This window comes from Elgaria multicarinata, chromosome 2 (assembly GCF_023053635.1).
Source record: "Elgaria multicarinata webbii isolate HBS135686 ecotype San Diego chromosome 2, rElgMul1.1.pri, whole genome shotgun sequence".
NCBI classification, from domain to species: Eukaryota; Metazoa; Chordata; class Lepidosauria; order Squamata; family Anguidae; genus Elgaria; species Elgaria multicarinata.
This window is the reverse complement of record NC_086172.1, coordinates 167,047,557-167,069,560: the sequence shown is the minus strand read 5'-3', so window position 1 is coordinate 167,069,560 and position 22,004 is coordinate 167,047,557. Positions and strand designations below refer to the sequence as shown.

Here is a 22,004-nt window from a genome sequence, read left to right as displayed (position 1 = left end):
TATTTTATGGTTTTCGGCTTTGACTTGTAAACTGCCCAGAAAGCTTGGCTAATGGGCGGTATAAAAATGTAATAAATAAATAAAAATAAACCTGCCATCGGAAACCAATGCCTTGCAATTGGTGAAATTAGAGTATCAGAGGCAGGAAGCCTATGTACACCAGCTGCTGGGGAACATGGGTGGGAGGGTACTGTTGCACTATGTCCTGCTTGAGGGTCCCTGGTCGACAGCTGGTTGGTCACTGTGTGAACAGAGTGCTGGACTAGATGGACCCTTGGTCTGATCCAGCAGGGCTCTTCTTATGTTCTTAGAGCAACCTTGGCCAAGTTAGAAAATGCAAAGTGTTGCATTCTGAAAGTATTGCTCCCACTGATGTCCATTTCACACTACAGTTTTTTATACAGATCATCTCAGTGACCCTGTTCAGACGACATGCTCAGCCATGGTGGTTAAGCATTTTGAGCTAAGCATTATGGCTTAGCATGTCATGTGAAACATAACTTAGCGTGTTGTATGAAACATTCCAAACTATGGTGGCTACATAGCCATGATTTAAACATGCTCGCTAACCATTTGCTGAAAAACGTTAGCAGCATAACTATGGCTTAGTGCGTTGTCCGAACAGGCCCAGTGTAGAAAGTCGGAATACGTGAAATGCAGCACAAATCTCATTCAGGCAATGAGTGCCCCAGACCAGGCTGCCCCACTGAAACCTTACTCCCTGTTATGCCGTTCTCTGGCCTTGTATAAACACAACTCACTTTCAAGAAAACCTTCTCATGATTGATAGCAGCTTGTGGCCCTCCCAATGTTTTGGCCTACAATTCCCACCATCCTTAGCCAGCGTAAGGCAATGGTGGGGGATAATGGAAGTTGTAAGCGAAAAAATCTGAAGGGCCCCAATTGCCCACTCCAACCTACAGGCTTTACCCCTTACGCTATTCTATTGCCATTTCTCTGTTAATCCTAGAGGATTACCCAAATTACAAAATATTTTTGTATTTGTTGAAATGTTTGGGTTGCATTTATAAATAGTTCAAGCTTTAAAAATGTAGAGCTAAGAAGGGTTACCTTAGCGGATTTAGGAAATTGGGGGTTCTATAAATGCAAGGATATTTCAGACAATTGGAAATGTCTCTATGCAGACTTTCATTTCCTTGTGTAAAGCTTTTAAGAAGTACAACAGGTTAGTACTGACACATTTGCTACTTCTCCACACGAGTTAGTTGCAGTTACACGATTAGTTAACAGGCACAACACAAAACACTAGTAATTTAGGTAAAGCTGTTACATGAAGTATAGGCAAAGATCATGGCACATTAAGAGTATACTTTCACTTGGACAATATGTAAAGGGGGGCAGTTTTGAGGCCTCAACTTGTCCTACTGGCTGCCCTAGCCTCGCCCTAATATTCTTTTCATCCACAGTTCTCCATAAATGAACTTTAAAAAGGAACCCTTATTAAAATCACTGCCTGGCTTCTAAGGAGGCTTTTGCCAGTGTAGTTTTTTGCATTCACTCAAGGACGCAGCTGGTATTCCCTTCCATCTCTAGCTCCTTGGGATGGATCACTCTGAATGGTCCCTTCAACTTTCAGGATTAGGAAAGAGCGTGCAGTAGGAAAAGGGGGGGGGGAATGAATTGCCCCAGTACCCATTAAGGATTTCAGCCACTGTTACTTCAACCACATTTTAATTGAACTCTGCTGTCCACTTTCTTATCTGGAAAGCTCTGAGCAACTATTTGGTATTTAACACTTATTAAATTGCAACAATATCCTGGGCAAAGCTCAAAGGTAAAGTTTTGGCAATATAAACAATTGAAGGAATATAACCTAGCAAAGCTTCCTATCTGCCCAATTAAGTCAATCTCAAAATGCTTTGGGCAGTTGTAAAGGGTCAAGATTTTCACATATGGGGAGAGGGAAATGCAAAAATAGTTTTTCTACCTGCCCTTAATATTCAAAGCTGAGGACCAGGAGGGTATTCTTGAGCAGGCGTTTTGACAGTTCTGAAAGGCTCAGTATGAAGTGACCAATGGTGGTCCACCAGGCAAGTTGGATTCGGGGTTTTAAGCATTTTATGGTTTTTTGTTAACACTTAATATACTACAAGTCACTGTACAGCAACATTGGCATGGTGTGTCCAGCCTAGCTCTATCTGTGAGGAGGCAGGTAGCTGCATTCCATGCCCATATCAGTCTCTGATCCTTTATGAGGAGCACATTAGAGCAGTATAGGCCTGAAATAATGAAGGCATAAGCCAATAGTCAGTTCAGACATGGTTGTTCACCTCCATGGGTGGTGGTGGTTTTTTTGTGATTCATTCCCATAATTTATACAAAAATCCATCCCCTGCTTTTCCCCTACAAAAATAACATATGCAAGAAATGCATATCCACTGGAGGGTAAAATGAATAGGGCTGTATCACAGGGGGATTGCGTGGTTCCAACTGTAGTCTGAAATGTACTGCTCAGGAGAGGTTTTACCATCTCATCTGCCGTCTGTGTGAACGCAGCCTTAGCAACAGATGTGTACTGTTCCTGCTGACTGATCTGGGACTTTAGAACAAAATGCTGAGGTGAGCAGAAGCAGCTCCGAATAACCTGCACATAGCAGTACATAGCAGGACCATCTCGCAAATGCAAGCAGCTGTTGGTGGCCGTTTTAAAAAATAGAGCTTAGCCCACACAGAGACTGCGTAAAGCACCTGGCTACAGTGTTGTGACAAACTGTTTAGCTTATCGAACACCTTCTGGCAAACCACATAGATTTTTTAAATTCTAGATGTAAGCAGTTTATAAACTGCTATAATAAAATATGGACCTGCCTCCACACAGCTCATTGCATGTTTGAAGTTGGACCCCAAAATTGCCTGGAACCACCACCATTTTACTGACTGATACAGCTCTTCAATCCAAGCCCTGCTAGTACCATCTACTTTTGTAAGAATATTGTAGGGCTTCTTACTTGAAAGTGATCTTCAGTTGCCTTGCCACCCATGTTAAGAACATTCAGTGAGCTGGCACGCTTCATGCTGGACAGTGAACATGCAAGGATAAACCAATCAGAAGGGCTGAAAATGGAGAGCTTTGAACACATACGACGTATACAACAAAAACTTTATTGTAATATAACTCTTACCATCTTTTATGAGCAAATAATTTTTAGACAATAAAAATTACTATATATCCATTTTCTTAGATCTAAAATATCTCAATGTAAGTCACCAGAAGTTTCGGTGTTTGATTGCACTTGCATAGGAAGCTTTAAATGCAATTCCATTTGCAGAATATACATTCTGTGTCAGTGTTAACCGTTAATTACTACATGTGATCCTATCCTGAGATATCTCCAGCCTCTAAAAAAAAATTCAGAAGCATCAAGCTACTCAGATATAGCTGTTTACGTAGAATCACCACACTAGAATCCTTTAGCAAGTTTCCATAGATCTGAGGTCTTGATTTCAACAATTTTTGTATGATTGTATGACTTTAAACAGTTTAAGGGATCATGGGCCAGATAATACAATTTATCTCGTGCCTGGATTATAGAATACAATGTGTACAAGGCAGTGAAAGCTCTGCCCTGATATTTTAACATAAGTCAATCAAAACTGTCAATCCTCAGAGTACATTATTAACTGTTGATATGTCATTTTGTTAACACAATGTTGCAGCTGTAAATTTGTTATAGAAATATGAGATTTCCATTGTGGATTCCAAGTTGTTTAAGGAGTTACCCAACGTTTAACCACATCTATAATAATTTAGAGAAAGACTCACAAAAATATCTAGACTGTGTTTTATAGTAACCACCAACTATACTGTGGAGGAACACGATTTACTATTTCTCTGCACCATTAGGTTCAATATCTGTATCATAATGCTTAGCTGTTATTTATTGCAAGTATGTGTTTTCATAATCCTGAAATGCAATAGCCGCAGACAGACTTTAGACACACAATCTACTATTCCCCTTGTGTGTAGAAGGTCTGTGACAGAAAAGGCAGCTCACCCAATAACTTGATCTCCGTGTTGAGCAACTCCAGGCAGTTGGAGATCATTATCTACTGCACTTTTGATGCACTGACTGGCTATTTGGTAAGCTGTAGGATAGGGAAGTTTATTGCTTTATGTGTGTATGTTCTGTGTTTTAAAATTTTAAATTTTGTATACTTATTATCTCAATTTTAGAATTTCTGTAAACCACCCAGAGAGCTCTGGCTATGGGGGCGGTATATAAGTGTAATAAATAAACAAATAAATAATAAATATTGAAAATACTAGCCAGCAACACCTTCCTCTTTTCCCCGTGGATTAGCAAAGTGTAGTGATCCAAATTATTTAGTCTGAGGCCTTTGCGAGACCTACTTTAAAAAGCACGACGGAGAAGGGGAGAACCCGCGATGCAACTGTCGCGGGCTGTCGTGCTAGTCTATACGTCAGGCGCAACGAGCTCACAAAGAGAGCTGTCGCACCCCCCATTTTTTAATTGTTTAAAGGGACAATGCGCACGAATGCTTGTGCACCCAGGTAAGCTTTTTTTTTTTTAATCGGTTTCTCTGCTGCTCCCCCCACCCTGCGCCCCGTGCGCGGCTTCTCCTGGCTACACGCAAGTAATTGTGCGGAGCCGGGAAGAGCCACGGAACGGGCTACACGCTCACGGTCTCAGGCTCAGCCCGAGACTGTGGGAAAAATCGGGCTTAAAGGGGTAGGCTATATCCTGGGTCCAGGGAGGGTTGATTCCTCCCTGAGCCTGGGATCCCCTGTGCGTCATCTGGACGCAAAGGGGCGATCCCGGGTATCAGCCCGGGATATAGCCTGGTCTAGCAAAGGCCTTAGAAACAAATAAGAAGGAAACATGTAGACCCAGAGAAGATGGGCATATTATATCCATTTGGTCCAGGCTAGCCAAAAAACAAGGACCAGTTCCAAGAACAAACCTTTGGTACATCTACACTACACTGTAGGACGTAAAGCTTCTGGTCTCAAACAGCAGCCCTCCAGGCCACATGGCAAACCATTCTTTAAATTGAGACTAACAAGTATGGGGGCGAGGTGGGTGGTCCTGCTGTTCTAAGTAAAAAAAAGGACCCTTCTGGGCATTCCTAAAGTAGCATTTTTGATCCCAGCCAAAAAGTATACACGATACTGAAGTTAGCAAGATCTTTCATAGTCAAATATTATGCAAACGTTTTACTATGACTAAGAATCAGGAATTTGGAAATCAAAATAAAGATGATGAACTAAGTTATACATACTTGTATAATTGGGCATAATTTTTATGACTCTACCTACACAGTCAGTGCCATTATGCTTCGATTTAAGCAATACATTTTAAAGCCTCCAAGAACTACAATGCACATGTATTAAAATGCAGCACAAGTGTTAGCAACACAAAGAAGCAGTAAGTCATGCAGTGTTGATACCTCTTGAGTTATTTATTTATACAAAAATATACAGTAAAGCATACACATGTTAAACTAAAAATACATACACCACAAAGAACATACACACAAAACTCATATTCTAAATAAATAAAAATTAAAAATCCACAAATACAATGCTGAAGTGTTAAGCAATGAACAACTCCCCCCCGCAAATGTTTCATTATGCCCATGTTTTTTCTTAGAAAAAAAAAAGTTTTAGAACAAAAATATATATCGCTATATGAAACCATTAAAAAGTTGGCAAGTGTGCTTGGACATTTTTCAAGTTTGAGGCAAGACTGTAGTGAACTAGTTTACCTGTGCATTTTCCTTCGCATTAGAATCTACAACTGGTTAACAGTACTACTATTCTTACAACACATCTGAAATCCCCTTCAAGGAGACCCCAATGAGGTAGGAAAGAATTTCTTTCGGAGACTTGCCTGATAATAGCACTAAGCCCACTAGATGGAGAGAGAGTCAGCTTGATTTCCTTAAGCAAGTTCAGTTCGGTAATTGGGAAACAGCTTCCAGCTTTCAAGTTTAAGGATTAGTGGTTAATCAGAAAATAATTCCACCACTACAGCTGGTATACTAGTTAAAAGTTAAGTGAGCAATAGTTGCTTATAGACATGTTGGTACGGGCAGAGTCTGGTAGTCCAGCTAAGTCCTCACCTTGGGTTGGTTTCCCCCTGCAGTAATATGTAGCCTTTCTGAAAGAACCATACAACTAGGTCCATGCAATGTTGGACTTGTGTTTCTCAAACAGAGACCCCCAATACTAAATGGCAAACTTCTTAAGATAGACAGGTATTTCAAAAGCAGGTTGCGATATGGCTCAGGCCGAAGTCAAAATTCCCACTGGGCTTGCCCAAATGCTTAGTTATACCTTAAATAGCTCTTTGGACCCCGGCATATTGAACATATTTAGGAAACTGTGAAAGCTTCAGATTGTGCAGGCTTAGCCTATACCATGGTGCCCTCAAAAATATTACAATTCTTCAGAGCAATATGAATGCATGATTCTTCAGGCAAGAGAATTCCATACATTAGTAAAGGACAAGTGCAATACCACCTTTATTAGGACAAATCAATGTTCACAATGCAGAATGTAAGACTTCAAGTTACACACCGGATAATACAAGAACATAACTATTCAAGGTTTCCCCCCTCCTATCAATAATTTAAGATTTTTCATTATCTAGAACAATAATGACAAGAGGGTTGGGGAGATCCAGGCAGGAGAAGGCTTGCTAGTTCTGTCAGCTGGCTATGGGAACAGAGCCCTTACTCCAAATTGGGATCTAGGAGGGCAATAAATGAAAGTGCCCTGCTAGGCAACGAAGATGCCAGGGTCACGTGACAGTCAAAGTGAGTGAATTAACAAAAGGTTGAGAAGGCAGAGCAGAGAGGAGAGTCCAAGAACGAGCCAAAGGTCAGGACCCCAGCTAAAGATGCCAGAGAAACGCTGAAGCTCAGGTGGATCAGGCTGCTGAAGCAGCGTGCCACTGCAAAGAGCACAGCCAAGTAACGCATTGCACATCACCACTGGACCTCCAGTGCTGCAGTAGGGGGTTGCATGTGCACAGCAGGGCAGCAAAGAGCTTGACGTGTGCAATGCCTACTACAGCACCGCCCTCACAGTCCTCTTTCTCCGTTGAATCCCATTATTTCACTCATCTTAACTCTTATGGCTTCGGCCATCACAGAGTTCATTAAAATACAATACAATACAGTATAGTATAGATTTAAAAAAAACCTTTACGCATTTTCAGTCTTTTTCTTGCTTTCGGCTGGACTTCATGTATGTCCAGGTATTGCTGTGTGTATGCATGTAGAACATGAGGTCTGCGCTAACAGCAGTTGCACCATGTGCTCTGCTAGTACTTTCACAACCGCTTGTGCAAGGGAAGCCAGTAATAGAGTTCCAACAAAACTAAAAATAGTAATCCACTAATGTTATGTTGGGTGTTCCCTAAAGTAAATTTACAAGAAATAAACAGATCACCACATACAAAGAAGTGATGTAACTAAGGTTTAAAAAAAAAAGAGGACTGAAGTGATTTAGAGATTAGAACGTGACATTTAATACTAAAAGGTGTACAGGAGTAGGAGTAGGAGTAACAGACACCTTGTAGGAATTTTGGAAGATCATTTGAAAAAAATTTTGGCTCTATATCATAATCAAGATTAATTCTTGTTATGAAAGAAGACCTGGGCAGAGATATATTTGTGAAATTTCAGTCTCAAAGTCAAGGATGTAATTTTACAGAAAATTTGGGTACTCTAAACACAAGCCCAAAACTCTTCTTTGATAAATACAATTTTGGAAGGTTTGGGGGAATATATGATTTTGGGAAGGGGTTTTAGCTGAGTAATCTCCACTAAGATAAATAGCATTTATACTAAAAATAATACAACTGGAAAGCTTCCAAAGAATTTCACTCCCCAATAGAAGTGATTTAGGCAAGTAGCTGTAATAGACCTGAAAGAAAACCATGGCACTTAGATAACCTATAATTAGGGTGCAATCCTATGCATGTTTAGACAATTTAAATAAGCTGTTATTACACAGGGAGGACATAGTTCAAGAGGTATCTAGAAGTTTGGTGGAAACTTTTTCAATTAATATATCTGTGGGAACAAATGGGGTTCTAACTGTGAAACAGCGAAGGCTATTATGCAAGGGGCCTTGATTGAACACGCAGCTCATCTTTGGAGAAAAAAATAGGGTTGGGCAAAGGGCAATAGGGGACATACTAGGGGCAGCAAACAACATGTCGCCCATCACTTGTCTAGTCTAAAGGGGCATCACAACCAATGCTCCAGCCCCTGAGTATCATCACTCAATATGTTTTCTACTGGCTTTTTACCTAGTGGGTATTATAAAATTAATATCCCTCTTTGCTAATATAAAGGCTATGCTTTTTTCTCTATTGATATTATCAGCCTTAACAAGGGATCTGTATATTTTACTCAGGGCTAGAGGCACATAGGACTCTTTTTTATATTTTCATATTTCTCCACTCTCTTGTCCTACCATGCGTCTGTGAAACGTAAGACCTTAGCACTCAACTTTCAAACCTAATAAAGTCTGCAAGAATTTCTTCCATTAACACTGAGTCTGAGTGTGTAGATCAGGACCTAATACCAAAACCCAGCCTTTCTCAACCTGGGGCGCTCCAGATGTGTTGGACTGCATCTCCCAGAATGCCCCAGCCAGCTGGCTGGGGCATTCTGGGAGTTGTAGTCCAACACATCTGGAGCGCCCCAGGTTGAGGAAGGCTGCCATAACCCAACTCATACAATTATTTTTATTTTTTAGAAGACTTTTCTTGAACATCCAGCTTACAGAATGTAAGTCTAAAGCTTATACGCTGCATTGTGACCATTAGTTTGACTGCATCAGTTATTTTACTGATCGTTTTGACTTGCTACTTGTACACCAGTGATACTTTCGGTTCTTGTGTAACACGCTAAAATTGAACGCTATATGTTAACACTGATGAGTTTGCACTTAAAAACCAATTCGAGAGAATATTGATTATCTATCTGTTACCATAGTTCTCCTCTGCACATTCACCTTAATGGACAACAAAGGTATACTTCATGTTTTTGCATAACGAATCGACTCGCATAATCCATGACTTGGAATGAGCAAGAGGTCTCAAAAGGAAGTCTGATCAGTAGTAGTACCAAGCACACCTATTGTATGCTGCAAGGACTGGCTAAAGAATTTTGTTCCATTTCCATTAATACATTTTTTCATAAGTGTTCTAGGCAAAAAGTAAGTAGAATGATTGTTATTAGTATATAAAACCATGTTTAATGAAAGTGTGAATATGTATCCAATTAAATATATCTGTAGAGTTTCAATAGCCTATTATAATTCCATTTTAGACATACATATTTGTTAATGTATGTAACGTCTCCTGAACCAAATACATCCTAATTCTATTCTCAGAATAAATTAATATGCTCCTATTAAATTGTTGAAGGGATACTGCTGAAATGCAGCCAAGTGCATCAGTAATTCTTCTTTGTGGGAAGGTAGAATAGGTCTGGGACAACTCTATAGAATTCACATAAAGCCATAATACTGTTTACAATCAAATTGCTAAGTACAGAGATCAAAATTTCCAGCTGTTAGGACCAACTTTCTGTAAGTGTCAATAACATCCTCTGTATTACATTTCTGTGAGAACTGCCGACAGATTAATATGCTCCGCAATTCGCACACCAGATACAACACAAAAAGCTTTTTCACAGCATCATTGCCACAACTCAGCTCCCGAGTGTTCCAGCACATCTAGAAATAAATAATTACCCAGGATTCTTTGGTTCACTCTCTCGTGAACTTCCTCCCTTCAGCTTTCTAACCAGCTTCTCACTGCTGCGTCTAATTGAAGCACGAAGTTTGCTAAAGGAACCACTGCGTTTTAGAGATCCAGTGCCATCCTGAAAAAAATGAGCACATTTAACACTGCAAAAGCTTTTGCCTTTATTTCACAGTAGAGCAATTACTACAACTACAGACCAAGTACTTCCTTTAAGTGATTAAAGGCAAAATGATCTTGCTTCATTTCAAACAAAATTTAACAAAGCGTTGGTTTAGTCTGCTGTTGCCCTCCCTAATGGCTCTGGGCTGAGCAGACTAGAAATCAATAAAAAGCATAATGTATTATTTACCAAGGTTGTTCACAACATTCCACTAAACACAGTCCAACATGATCTACTCCTATGCCCGCTTCAGCCATTCCCATATGTTTCAATGAAGCTTGCTCAGGAAAAGGTCCTGGTGGATTGTGCCCCCTAACATTAAGAAATAAAGAGCTGGATCCAGATTGAGTCATACTTTAGAGTAGACCCACTGGAATAAATGGGACTTAAGTTAATCATGACTAATGTAAGTCCCATTGATTTCAATGTGACTATTCCATATAACTTACTTAACCGTTTTTATATTTTATTTTTAAGGTTTTAATCTTTGCAAACTGTCCCAAGAGCGTTTGCTATTTGGTGGTAAAGAAATGTAATAAATGAAATGAAATGACTAAATCTGGATCCAACCTGGCAATTACAGACATCTGAACACATACTCAGTCAACTGCAAATTCAAGTTAAGTGTGCAATTAGGAAATGTGTATTAAAATCTTATGGACAGGTGCAGTTTCTTGCAGAATATTTAAAATTTCCATTAGCAGGATAGACATTCACAGACTGCAATATCACTCCATGCTAAACATGATGCCATCATACCAACAAAGTAACAACCCCACCACCAAGCAGTAGCATTCCAGAAAGATCTAAGTGAGCAATGGTTTTACTTTAATTGTTCAATCTAACCTAGCCACTATGCAGCAAACATTCACATGTTATTCAGGAACAGGGGTATATACTTGCCTGAAGGATTCTGTATTAAGGTTCTTATACTTTACCCTTAACTGTGTTCCAGGAAGTTACAATGAGAATTTACAGCTGTTACATATATATATATATATATATATATATATATATATATGTAATTGGAGATATTAGTTCTTATTTTTCCAGATCACAGATCTTTGGCCATACAGACTTGACGCCTACATTCTTTGAAAAACCCATGTGTGCTTATCTGCAAGTTAATAATGCCTTGCTGTTTCTAGAAAACCTCTTTTCCTACAGCAACTATGTAGAAGGGAAGAAAGTACTACTCAGAAGACAGAGACAGACATCAGTTGGAGTGAGTTTATTAGAAGTTAGAAAGACAAATACACAAAGTCACCCAACACCAAGATTAGTAGAGAAAAGCATAACTGCTGAAGTTTCACATGAAGACTAAACAGCACTGCTACTTTAGTATAAGCTTAAGTGAAGACATCCAGAGTTCCATATTGATGTTAACCCATGTTATGGGTCTCTAAATACAATTTAAAGCACTGTGAGCACATGCCTTACTCGGTTTGTTTTTTTAAAAGATTTATTTTGTAAAGGTCACCATCATGCCATTTTAATAATACCTTGCGAGATACTTTTAACTACCTTTCATCATAGTGAAACATCTACTTATAAACTTCATTCTTAGTTTTGTTAACTCTTGTCTGTTACACAGCAAATGGTTATTAACACCACATTTTGTAAGACTAGATACATATCTGGCAAAGCTACACATGGACAGGAAGAAGAGGAACCCCTGTCCCAAATGAAAGAGACACCAACACTGAAGTAGTGGCCTTTTTTCTTTTCTTTTTTTACAAGAAGTGTAACTCTGAGAAGGATCTCAAGGGGTTGCTAAATACACAGCAGTCAGTAGTGGAGAGAAGTTAGAACTTGAAGATGGTGCACGCCCGCCATGCAGGAGACAGTGTAAGAATCAGAAAAGGCATCTAGGCCTGTCGGACAGAAATGGAGAGAGAGACAAGCTGAATGAAACTGTTGTGGGGAGATGTTCAACAGTTTTCAATTTCAAGCTTATTAGTCTTAAACAGTATTTCTAGGTCACACAGTTATGATGGGTCTCTAATTCTTTGAACTGATATATATAAATTAGCAGAGTCAACAGCTTTAGAAATCCAGTGAGGTATTTTAAAGTGCAAGACTTCACACAGGGCTCTGTTGTCTTTTATTCTATGCTCTATTTTGCACAGAACTTTGTGCTCTTCACAGTGGTGTAAGGAATCAGTATATTTCTTTTAATAATAAAAAAAATCTTCCTCTGAATAATAGATAGGCAGACGGATTTTGATTTAAAACAAAAGATCTGTAAGTGACTTTCTGATTTTAAAAGTATACAAGCCAAAAATTAAAAGCGATGAAATGAAATCAATCAGAACAAGATGCATTAACTGTTGTAAACCACCCAGAGAGCTTTGGCTGTGGGGCGGTATATAAATGTGAGAAATAAATAAATAATTTAAGTTTAACCTTTATGAAATTAATGGTAAGTGAGAAAATGCGCCCATAACAAAAATGCTGTCAAACCAACTTGCATTACAAAGCTCTATCATTTCATTAGAGCAGGGGTTTTAAAACTGTGTCCCCCAAGAACCCTCTGTTTCCTTAGAAACTGATTAGGGATTCCTTAATGAGATCAGTAATGGTAGACAAGCTTCTATGAAGGGCAGCTTGCTAACCAGCACTATCAGCCCTGTGTTGTGCTCATATAGGGTATAGAGTTCAATCTAAGGTCATATGAATCCCTGAGATCCAATGGGCCTGCCCAGCGCCCCTCATCAAGTATGTACCCTAGGCCTAAAACATACCACAGAGTTATCTAACGACCATGGTTTCCTTAATTCTAAAGAGCTTGCAAAAAATCATTCCTGAAGATACCGAGTTCAAAAACCATTGAATTTAGAGGATATATATGGACCAGATAATCCAAGATTGTAATGCAACAATTGCCAGTAATGAGTTATCCATGCCAAGAGCTAAAGCAGTTTCACCCACATACAGAGGGTTCTATATAGTGGCTATATGTTAAGAAGTGAAAGGCCTTGAGTGAAAGGAGAAAAAGATATTGCCTAGGATAACTAAATGCTTCTTGGAATTTTGGATGTATTTTTTTTTTAATAAAGTGATGGTTATTCTTCTTTGTGCTTTGGATTCAGAATGTGTGCACCAAGTATTTGTAGATTCTATCCAAAGAAATGCAAGAGAAATTTCTGCTTATTCCACCCCAATGCAACTCCCTGCACATCCTACAAAGACCCTCCTCAGAAGTTCATCAGGAGAGGATGGGATGTTCGGGAGGGGGGTGCAGTGGGAATGGGAATGTCTCGCAAGGGAGACATATACACACAGACCTTGATGCATATTTTAAAGTTCACTTCATATTTCAGGCAAAGGTGTCATTTTAAGAGAAAACAGTATTACTGACGAGTTAATTTCCAAATTGACAGGAGTCTCCAGGTTTCATCAAAATACGTTTGACAAATAATACGAATGCACTGAACAAACAGATCTAAGGGTTTATGCCAATACCTTTTGGGATACCACCTATAATGTTCAACTGGAGGAAGTGGTCCCACCTTTAGGCCTGCTGAAAACCCATGCTTTGGATGCAATGCTTAATAGAGGCTGTTGTGTATGAAATCTGGCAGACCTCAGCCCTTTGCAAGAAGCTATGTCAGATGGAGCAAGGTAGGTCTCCCCAGTGCATATGACACTGTTCTACACATTTTACTTTATGTCAGATTTTAAGAACATCTAAATAAGGGTTGTTTGTTTGCTCTAATATCGGATTTTGAATCTTCAGTTCTGGTTTGGTGATTAAATTGTATGAGAGAAACAAGATGGAAAGAAATCCCATCTTAGGCAGCTCATTCCAGCCCCTGGAACGAGAAGGCAATTTATGGCAAGCAGAACATAAAAGTTAATTAAGAGAATCAAACATGTGCAGAACCACATCTCTCCTAATGAAACGGTGTTTTAAAATTATTCAGCAGTTTCCAAGTAAATAATTCACCTAATGTCTAGCTGATTTTAAGCCATATTTTAGGCTGCATGTCCTTTAGGATATTTTCCCATGCAAGCAAAAAAGTAGGATCCTCTGAATAGTTAAAAAGAGCAGGAAGGCATATGTGAAAATTCGTAAAGTTTAACATCTTCCTTGGAAATTCTACTCATATAAACCAGGAATGTAAACAGCCTGTGGAAATTAAGGACTGCTTACAAGTGAGCAAGCTGAGGGTTCTTTTGTAAATTGGATAATAATATCTTGGAATTTCCCCTCACCCCCAGACTGCTGATGGGCCACAATATTTTATTTATATCCAGGCTTTTCCTCCATGGAGCTCATGCCAGCATTCATAGGGTTCCCAGGCAGTTTTCCATTCAAGCACTGCCTAGTTCCCAGACCTGCTTAGTTTTAACAAGGTTGCTGCATCATGTGAACATGCCCTCAAACCATTGCTATGAATCAACAGGGAGGTTAGTAAGTGTTATGGTCTTGATTACATGGCTGATCTAAAGCTTAAAAAATCAAATCAAAAATATCAATAGTGAGTGTGCCCAGGATAGCTATTCCCATTATCTGTAGCTACCAATTTACTCATGTTGAATGGTCCCCACAGCAAAGTGCAGCTGGAGAATCCAGACTAAAATCAAAGTGAACTGCTAAACTTCCACTGATTTTAATGCACCAGGTGTACATCCTGATCCTCAATCACACCTGCTTAGATCCAGATCTCATTGAACTTGCTTGTCCTGAGTTAGGCTCAAAGCCTGAGTACTGTCTGCAAAATGGAGTACTGCCTGGATGAGAGTTCATGTGGTTTAGCAGGCAGAGTAACAGGGTTGGAGTGTGGAGGCTTGGATTCAAATCCCCAAGAACTTGGTGACTGAGCCAGGCACAAATATGCAACCTAACCTACCTCACAAGGTAATGCAAAGGATAAAACTGGATAACTCTCACGTGCTCCTTAGGAAACGGGTGTAATACAAAATGCATTACATTTTTCTCAATTTTAAGCAGATTACTATTGTGGCCATGATCTGTCTAAGATTATTTCTAGACCACCTTTAACAGTGGAATGTCCCGGATAGATGAGCACAACGAACACATGTAGAATTAGCAAATAAGGATGCCAACATGAATGGAAAACTGTGGAAGAAAGCAAATCAACTGCAGTTTAGATTTTGAGCATAACACAAACGAATCCAAAGAAAGTTGACTAACGTAAACCCCTAAGTGAACTAGAAAAAAAATTACTGCCACTTACTTCTCAAAGGAGACAAATTTCACTCTGGAAAAGGTTACTAGTTAATTTGAGTGTGTTATTAAATAGGACTGTCATTGATCTAGAAATACTGTTTAGTTTAGTACTCCTGTCAATCCCAAATCTGCATGCTTCTTAATCAAAAGACAGTTGAAAAAAAAATCTTCCCCCGCTTGAAAATTCGAAGGCATGCAAAGTATAGTAGAAGAAAAAAAATCAGGGAAGAGTACAGTACACAGTTCTAGTGGCAGGGAACAAATTAAGGTAGTAATATTTCATTATATGCTGATTGACTGTCTTAGCACAGCAAACACCAAAGCCAATCTGATAACAGGAGAGAAAGAGATAAAAAATTCCCATATCAAAAGCGGAAAAGGCATGGACAGCTACAGTAGCCTTTAGGATCCTAAAGCTCTACCAAGTGACAACAGAATTCTAGCTACAGCAAGGGAAATTTGAGTATGGAAGGTAACCTAAACATCCAAAAGCAAGAGAAACTTGGAAAAACCTATGAGTAGTGCAATTTGACTAAATGTTTCAAAGAACGAAGTCATCATATGTCATGAGGAGCTAATGCTCGCACCCAGTGTAACATATATCAAGAGCAGTAAACTACTAAATGCTTGAACTGGCTCCACTTATAAGACAACAAACAGAAAAGCACGTTCAGTTACATGTTAACAGTGATGGCAGTTTTAGAAAGGCCTTGTTATTGTAACTTGTGTGGCATAAATTTTACATGAAAAATGTGATGCCATAGTAGAACTATGAATCACAAAGTAGAAAAGATCTCGCTTTAATCAAGTATTTGGCAGGCTTCCCTTGAAAATGGAAAGCAGCAATTTATCATTTGTAGGTTGGTGGATTTAATTGTTGCATCATGAATGTTGCATACAGAAGTCAGGTTCTGCAGCAGGGCTCAGGACACTTGGGAAAAACATTGAGGTAGGAACACAAATGGAGTTATATCTCTTACACAGAAGTAATTTTATTCTTAAATGTATGGCTTTTCGTTTATTTTTCCAGACTAATTCCATTTAATTGCACAGCAGTAGGTACTACTGAAACAGAGAAAAGGAAATCTTTTGAGATAAAGGGAAATATAAAGAGGACAAGCAAAGTAAACCAATTGCCATCCTATTACATCCGCTAAGAAACAAGCCACTGGATTAGGTCCTAGACATTAACCAGGACATTCAATCAGCATTCAAGTGCTCATACCTAAATCCAAACGTTAAGCCTATGAGTTTTCCCTTCATTTAAGCTAAATGTTATCCAATTGGTCAGAACTTTAAAAAAAAGTTTTGATTTCTTTAGCTTTCATTCAAATCTGCTGTTGCATTTGCGCCAAGTATCCCTGAACAGAATGGCAACTTAGCTGCTACGGCGGTATCCCAATCTAGGTTATTTCCTTACACTGTGTACTGTACTTACCCCATTCCATTCTACGCTCATACTCACTTCCTCTCCTCCATCAGGGCCACTCTCATACTTTACCACGTCAACATTGAGGCTCTCGCGGCTTCGCCGTCTCTCTATACTTTCTGGGTCATTAAGCACTTCAGCAACTCTCTGTTTGTGAACATTGTCAAGCCCCTGCGAGCCAAGGAAAAGAGAAAACAGACATGTTACTTTGCAATAGGTTACTTTGCAATAGGCCTTGACTGAGAAGGCTGCTCTAACCAGGTTTGCAACTTTTAAAGTTTAGGCCAGGAAGGGATATATATAGACTGCATTAATAAGCAGAGATATGAACAAGCTCTTTGGCTGCATGAGTAGCCCCTTCACGCCTCCCTTCATGCAGAGCAAATGAACCAGAAAATTGTCAATGGATGAAAGAGGAAACCGTTTCAAAGCAAGAAAGGATATAAAACCATAATTTGAAGTAGGTCTGATATCATGACTTGTTCCAAAGCTGTTCAACATAGTTTCTTAGTTCAGATGGAACAGGAAACTATCTTTAAATAAGACTTCCTGGTGTGTTTGCTTCTCTCTTTATGGCAGAAGCAAAGCGACTGCATTAGTATAAGATGCTATCACTAAAGAATCTTATATCAATTCTGTTTTAAATTGATTGCAATCATGTATGAGATACCTAAATAGATATGCAACCATTCATAATCTGCAAATAGTTTTCCAAGGTTTTGTTCCCATGCTTTTAGACGTATGATTATCCAATATTGAGAATACATACATATTTTTTACACATAAGTTTTGTGATGGTATTTTTTTCAAGAGTTTCAAACTTCGTTAAAGACAGAAGATATCCTTTTAGATCAGTTCAAACAAAACACACTGTCGTGGCCCAAACATTACAAAGACGCTGTCCAGGTTTCAATACCTTTATTGATAGAAAGGAAAACGTTGCAATGGGAAAGATGGGCCTTTGTCAAGGAGTGCCTTTCTGACTCCTGCTGGTTGTACCAGCTATTTATGTATTTATTTATTTATTACATTTCTATACCGCCCAATAGCCAAAGCTCTCTGGGCGGTTCACAAAAATTAAAATCATAGTAAAACAATCAACAGGTTAAAAGCACAAATATTAGCAAGTTCTGGCCATGTAAGCATAAACAAGTGAGCATGTGCAAAGTACGACACAATAGGAAAGTTAGCTGACTACTGATTCCTGTATTTTCTGTGGTTAAGCCAGCTCCTTCCTGTCTGTCCTGTAAGAGGAACTTGCTTAACAGTCAGCCATTTCAAAGTTCACCGAGAGTGAATGTTATTTCTGCACCAGGCACAAGGTATTTTTTAATGAACAGTTCAACTCCACCACCAACATGGCTTCCCTTACGCTACGATAAAGCCAAGGCCATCACAACACCAAGATTTAATTTGGTTCTATGGGAACAGGCCCTGTGCGCTCTCCTTTTCTCTGCCTCCTTCCCTTGCACACTCCACATAGCTACTTCCTAGGTTTGCCATTACATTGGAACCACCAAACTATGGTTTGTACTTGCCGAGCAAACCAGGATTATTCACCAGTCTTTGTAGGAAAGACACTCTAACCTTTCAACCATTTTTAAAAGTGAAAAGCTTGGAGAACAAAGCATAGAAAAATACAGAAGTATTGGCACTTGCCTGTTTACGGGACCTCATTGCTGCCTCTTCTAATGTTTCAGCAGCTTCAAACTTGCCTTGGCGTCTGTAAAGTGCCCCAAGATTCTTTAAGGTAGTTGTGACTGTTGGACTATAAAATTAAAAAAGTACAATTAGTTTCTGAGAGCAGACCATGGCAACCCAAACTTGAAACAACCGTGTTTAATAGTACTGCAGAATGTTCCATTACAAGCCAATGCTAATGGGCATTTATTGCTCACATAAAGTTCCTAATAGCTCTGCAAGTATACAAGATACTCTCTACAAAGACGCTTCACAAAAAGCCACAAGGCTAGATAGCTGCATACTTCACACCTAGTTTCTGGCCACATTATACAATTGCTGTCAGTAAAACATTTGCATCCAGATGAAATGTCCATGAAGACAACCAGTTTGTAGTTCCATCTGACAAGGAATTCGCGAGAAGGTACCAAGTGTTTTCCAAGTGCTATCCATTACATAACTAGGCTGATTCTGAAGCAGTAACCTTGAGAAAGATGCAGACCGTATGTTCCACTTCTCTTTATCAGCCCTGCTGAGTTTTCCAGCCTAAAAAGATTACAAAACTCTCTGGTACTTAAGACTCTTGAGTCTGATACATGATTCTCTAGGGCACATATCTTGTAGCAAGTCTGGAATCTCAGTTTTTATTAAAGTGCAAGAATAAAAATACCTTCTCAAACATGCCACTATTCTAAGAACTCAGAGCTACTACAACACCACACTCAAAGGTTAGCAGAAACAGAGGGAGCAGCAGCAATGGTGGGTTACCTAAACTGTGACAAGTGGTGCTTCCTTCAGATGCTCCTTCCCTCTCTCTGAAGAGCAAATCTCTCTATACATCAAACTGCTGCCACCCACGGAAAGCCATAGATAGCAGCCACTTCATATAAAGCCATTAATGCCCAAGTAAACCCAACACTCTCAAACCACTTAGTCTGGAAGTGCAACAATACTGGGCTTATCTTATAGGCAGTGACTGTAGACAGCCACATCTCTGAATCATTACAGCCACCACAGTTTTAAGCAGCTAAGAGACTCCTGATCATCTGTTCCTATTTTCAGTAAACTTCAAGCTTCCATCCAATAGGCACCAAGGGCAGACCTCTTAAGTTTAACTTTCCTGGATAATTTTTGACAGCATCAATCAGCTGTTGGGGTCTAACAGACGCCTTTAAAGTCCCAGCTGGGAAATAAATAATTGATTTAAAAATGACTCTTGATTAACATAAAAAGTATTTTATTGGTATCACATTAAAAAAATGTAGTCTGACACAAAAACTACTGGGGTACATTGAGCCCCCACCCTGTTAACCCTGTTCTCATCTCTGTGAATCTCAAGAATTCAGCTTCTGAGTTTGCTTCTATCAAACATTTTCTGAGTTCCTCCAAAACAGAGGTAGACAACTGGTACCCCTCATATACTGTGGCCTACAACTATGCTGGCTAGGGTTGATGGAAGTTGTAGGCCAAAACAACTAGAGGGCTACAAATTGCCCAAACCTACCCTATGGAAATCTGATTTGCTGCCATATAGCACACACACACACACCAAAAAAAGAGCATGCAGAGAGCAGTATATGCTGACCAATTGTGAATAATTATTTAGCACTGTAAGGCTATTTGTTTTGTTAGTGGCAAATAAACCTGTGACATGTGACTGGGGAAAGATAAAACACACAGAAAGAAACCTCTAAGCTGCCAAGGCAAGAATCAAACTGACTTAAGGCAAAAGCAAAATTAAGTTAGGTAGACTGATGTATAACAGAGAGAAACGGTGCAGGTAAGATTTACAGATGACTATTTCTAATGGCTATTTGGCTACAGAACTCAGGTTTCATAAATTGATCAAGAACAAACACATCTAGAAATATTTACACTTTTTAGGGTTTTATTTACTTACAGAGAGAGAGAGTGAGAGACTGGGTTCAGACAACACAACAACCCATGGTGGTTTAAACAGTCAATAGTTCATTGTTTAACCGACCATGGGTTATTGTGTTGTTTGGAGTGAGTTTTTTAAACCAACAGTTATTTGGCCCATATAAACAATGTTGTACAGAGCTGGCTATTTGAACCACCACTGGTTATCATGTTATGTGGAGGGTACCATTGGTTATTTCCTCGGCCACTGTTGGTTATTTCATTAGCCACAGAGTTGCAAGGCAAGAGCGGTCAAAGCGGTGGCTGCCGCTCTAGTCTAGCTGGCAGGACAGATTTTCAGCAGCAATGTCTGATGGGATACTACCAGAAGTAGTGAGGGGGGAGAGAGGGCGGGGGATAAGTGGGTCAACTCAGCATAGACTAATAGTCAACTCAACACTGATCCTAATCCACACCAAGGTCAATTATTATCATGTTGTGTCGAGAGTGCCTCCTTGATAAATTATTACCCCACCATTGACTAATGGGCTCAAGTTAAAGGAAGCCAGATTCCAGCTGGACATCAGGAAAAACTTCCTGACTGTTAGAGCAGTATGACAATGGAACCAGTTACCTAGGGAGGTTGTGGGCTCTCCCACACTAGAGGCATTCAAGAGGCAGCTGGACAACCATCTGTCAGGGATGCTTTAGGGTGGATTCCTGCATTGAGCAGGGCTTTGGACTCGATGGCCTTGTAGGCCCCTTCCAACTCTGCTACTCTATGATTCTGATTCTATGACTATTGTGTTGTCTGAATGCAGCCAGAGGGAGAGAGAGAAGCAGGCGGGTGCTCACTAAAAATTATTATGGCAGTTACCACTGAGCCAGAGGACTGAAATTTAGTACACATGTATTCTAAGACTTCCTGATTACTAGAAGAACTCAAAACTGTATTTCTGTGGATTCAAAGTGTTTATGGTACTTTCACATTATTAAGAAAGTTGAGATTTGTGACATGCATTTTCCAAGTTATGTTGCTTACTATAAAAGTAGAGAAAGGAGACATTTTACACAGTCGAAACACAGGGCATGGAGCTCACCTCATCACAGCAGCCAGCATTCCAAGACAACACAAGCCATACAACTGAGCCACAATATTGGGCTTTGAGAACTCCATTACATATTCAGACTTTGTTTTGGGAAGAGGAACATTTCAGTTCCAGCAAGTTACACATTTTTGCAGCTTATTGTAGATGTATGTGTATCAAGGGGTGGGGGTGGATTCTTATTATGCAAGTAACTGGCTTGACAGCATTCAGAACAGACTTTGGAAATAGCAATGAAAACTCCTTAGTTTGACAAGAAGAAAAATGTGCTGTTGGCAAGTACCGAAAATGTTTGAGGCCATCTTATTTCGTGCATACCTTTTTAAATGCAAAGGCTACATCAGGTTCCACCAGAATGCGAAGACCATAGTAATATAATTTTCTGTTATTGTTGCTACTGGAGTCTGTATCATTAGTTCAACAGTATAAATCTCAGTCTTTTCTTTCAGTTTTGTTCTTTTATATGAATTATCTTCCTCTGAGTTTGTAAGAATTTTGGCTGTCAGAGATATCTTCTTTCATTGTTGTGGTTGTAACAGCCTTTGTGCCATAGACAAAGAAAATGTATTGTATCGAAAAAAAATACTGTGACGTTGCACTGTTATTTTATTTATGAATTCCCATCACCATGGAGATTTCACCTAAAATTCATCTTGATTTTTTTAACACTTCAAATGCTTTGAGAAAAATGTACCTACCTATCAACCTTGCAAGCTTTGTACCAGCCGCCATATTCACCAAAAGTTGTGCCATCTTTTTGCTTTCCCTAAATTGAGAAAATTACGTTAAATTGTATCTTTAG

The 22,004-nt window shown here is 39.4% G+C and overlaps 1 protein-coding gene across 6 annotated transcripts in view; it reads right to left on the bottom strand.

The window, feature by feature from the left end:
• KLC1 (kinesin light chain 1) overlaps nucleotides 1–22,004 on the bottom strand; it is a 51,742-nt gene that overhangs the window by 7,173 nt on the left and 22,565 nt on the right. Inside the window, exons 11-15 of one of the 6 annotated variants that reach the window (XM_063118109.1) lie at nucleotides 21,901–21,968; nucleotides 18,216–18,324; nucleotides 16,566–16,727; nucleotides 9,758–9,888; nucleotides 2,970–3,036 (exon numbers count right to left, since the gene is read on the bottom strand). In XM_063118109.1, the coding sequence (XP_062974179.1) occupies nucleotides 2,970–3,036; nucleotides 9,758–9,888; nucleotides 16,566–16,727; nucleotides 18,216–18,324; nucleotides 21,901–21,968 (537 nt within the window). Of the gene's footprint in view, nucleotides 1–2,969; nucleotides 3,037–9,753; nucleotides 9,889–10,938; nucleotides 11,805–16,565; nucleotides 16,728–18,215; nucleotides 18,325–21,900; nucleotides 21,969–22,004 lie in introns of those variants that run through there. The other 5 variants (XM_063118110.1, XM_063118111.1, XM_063118112.1 and 2 more) reach the window with 5 other exon arrangements.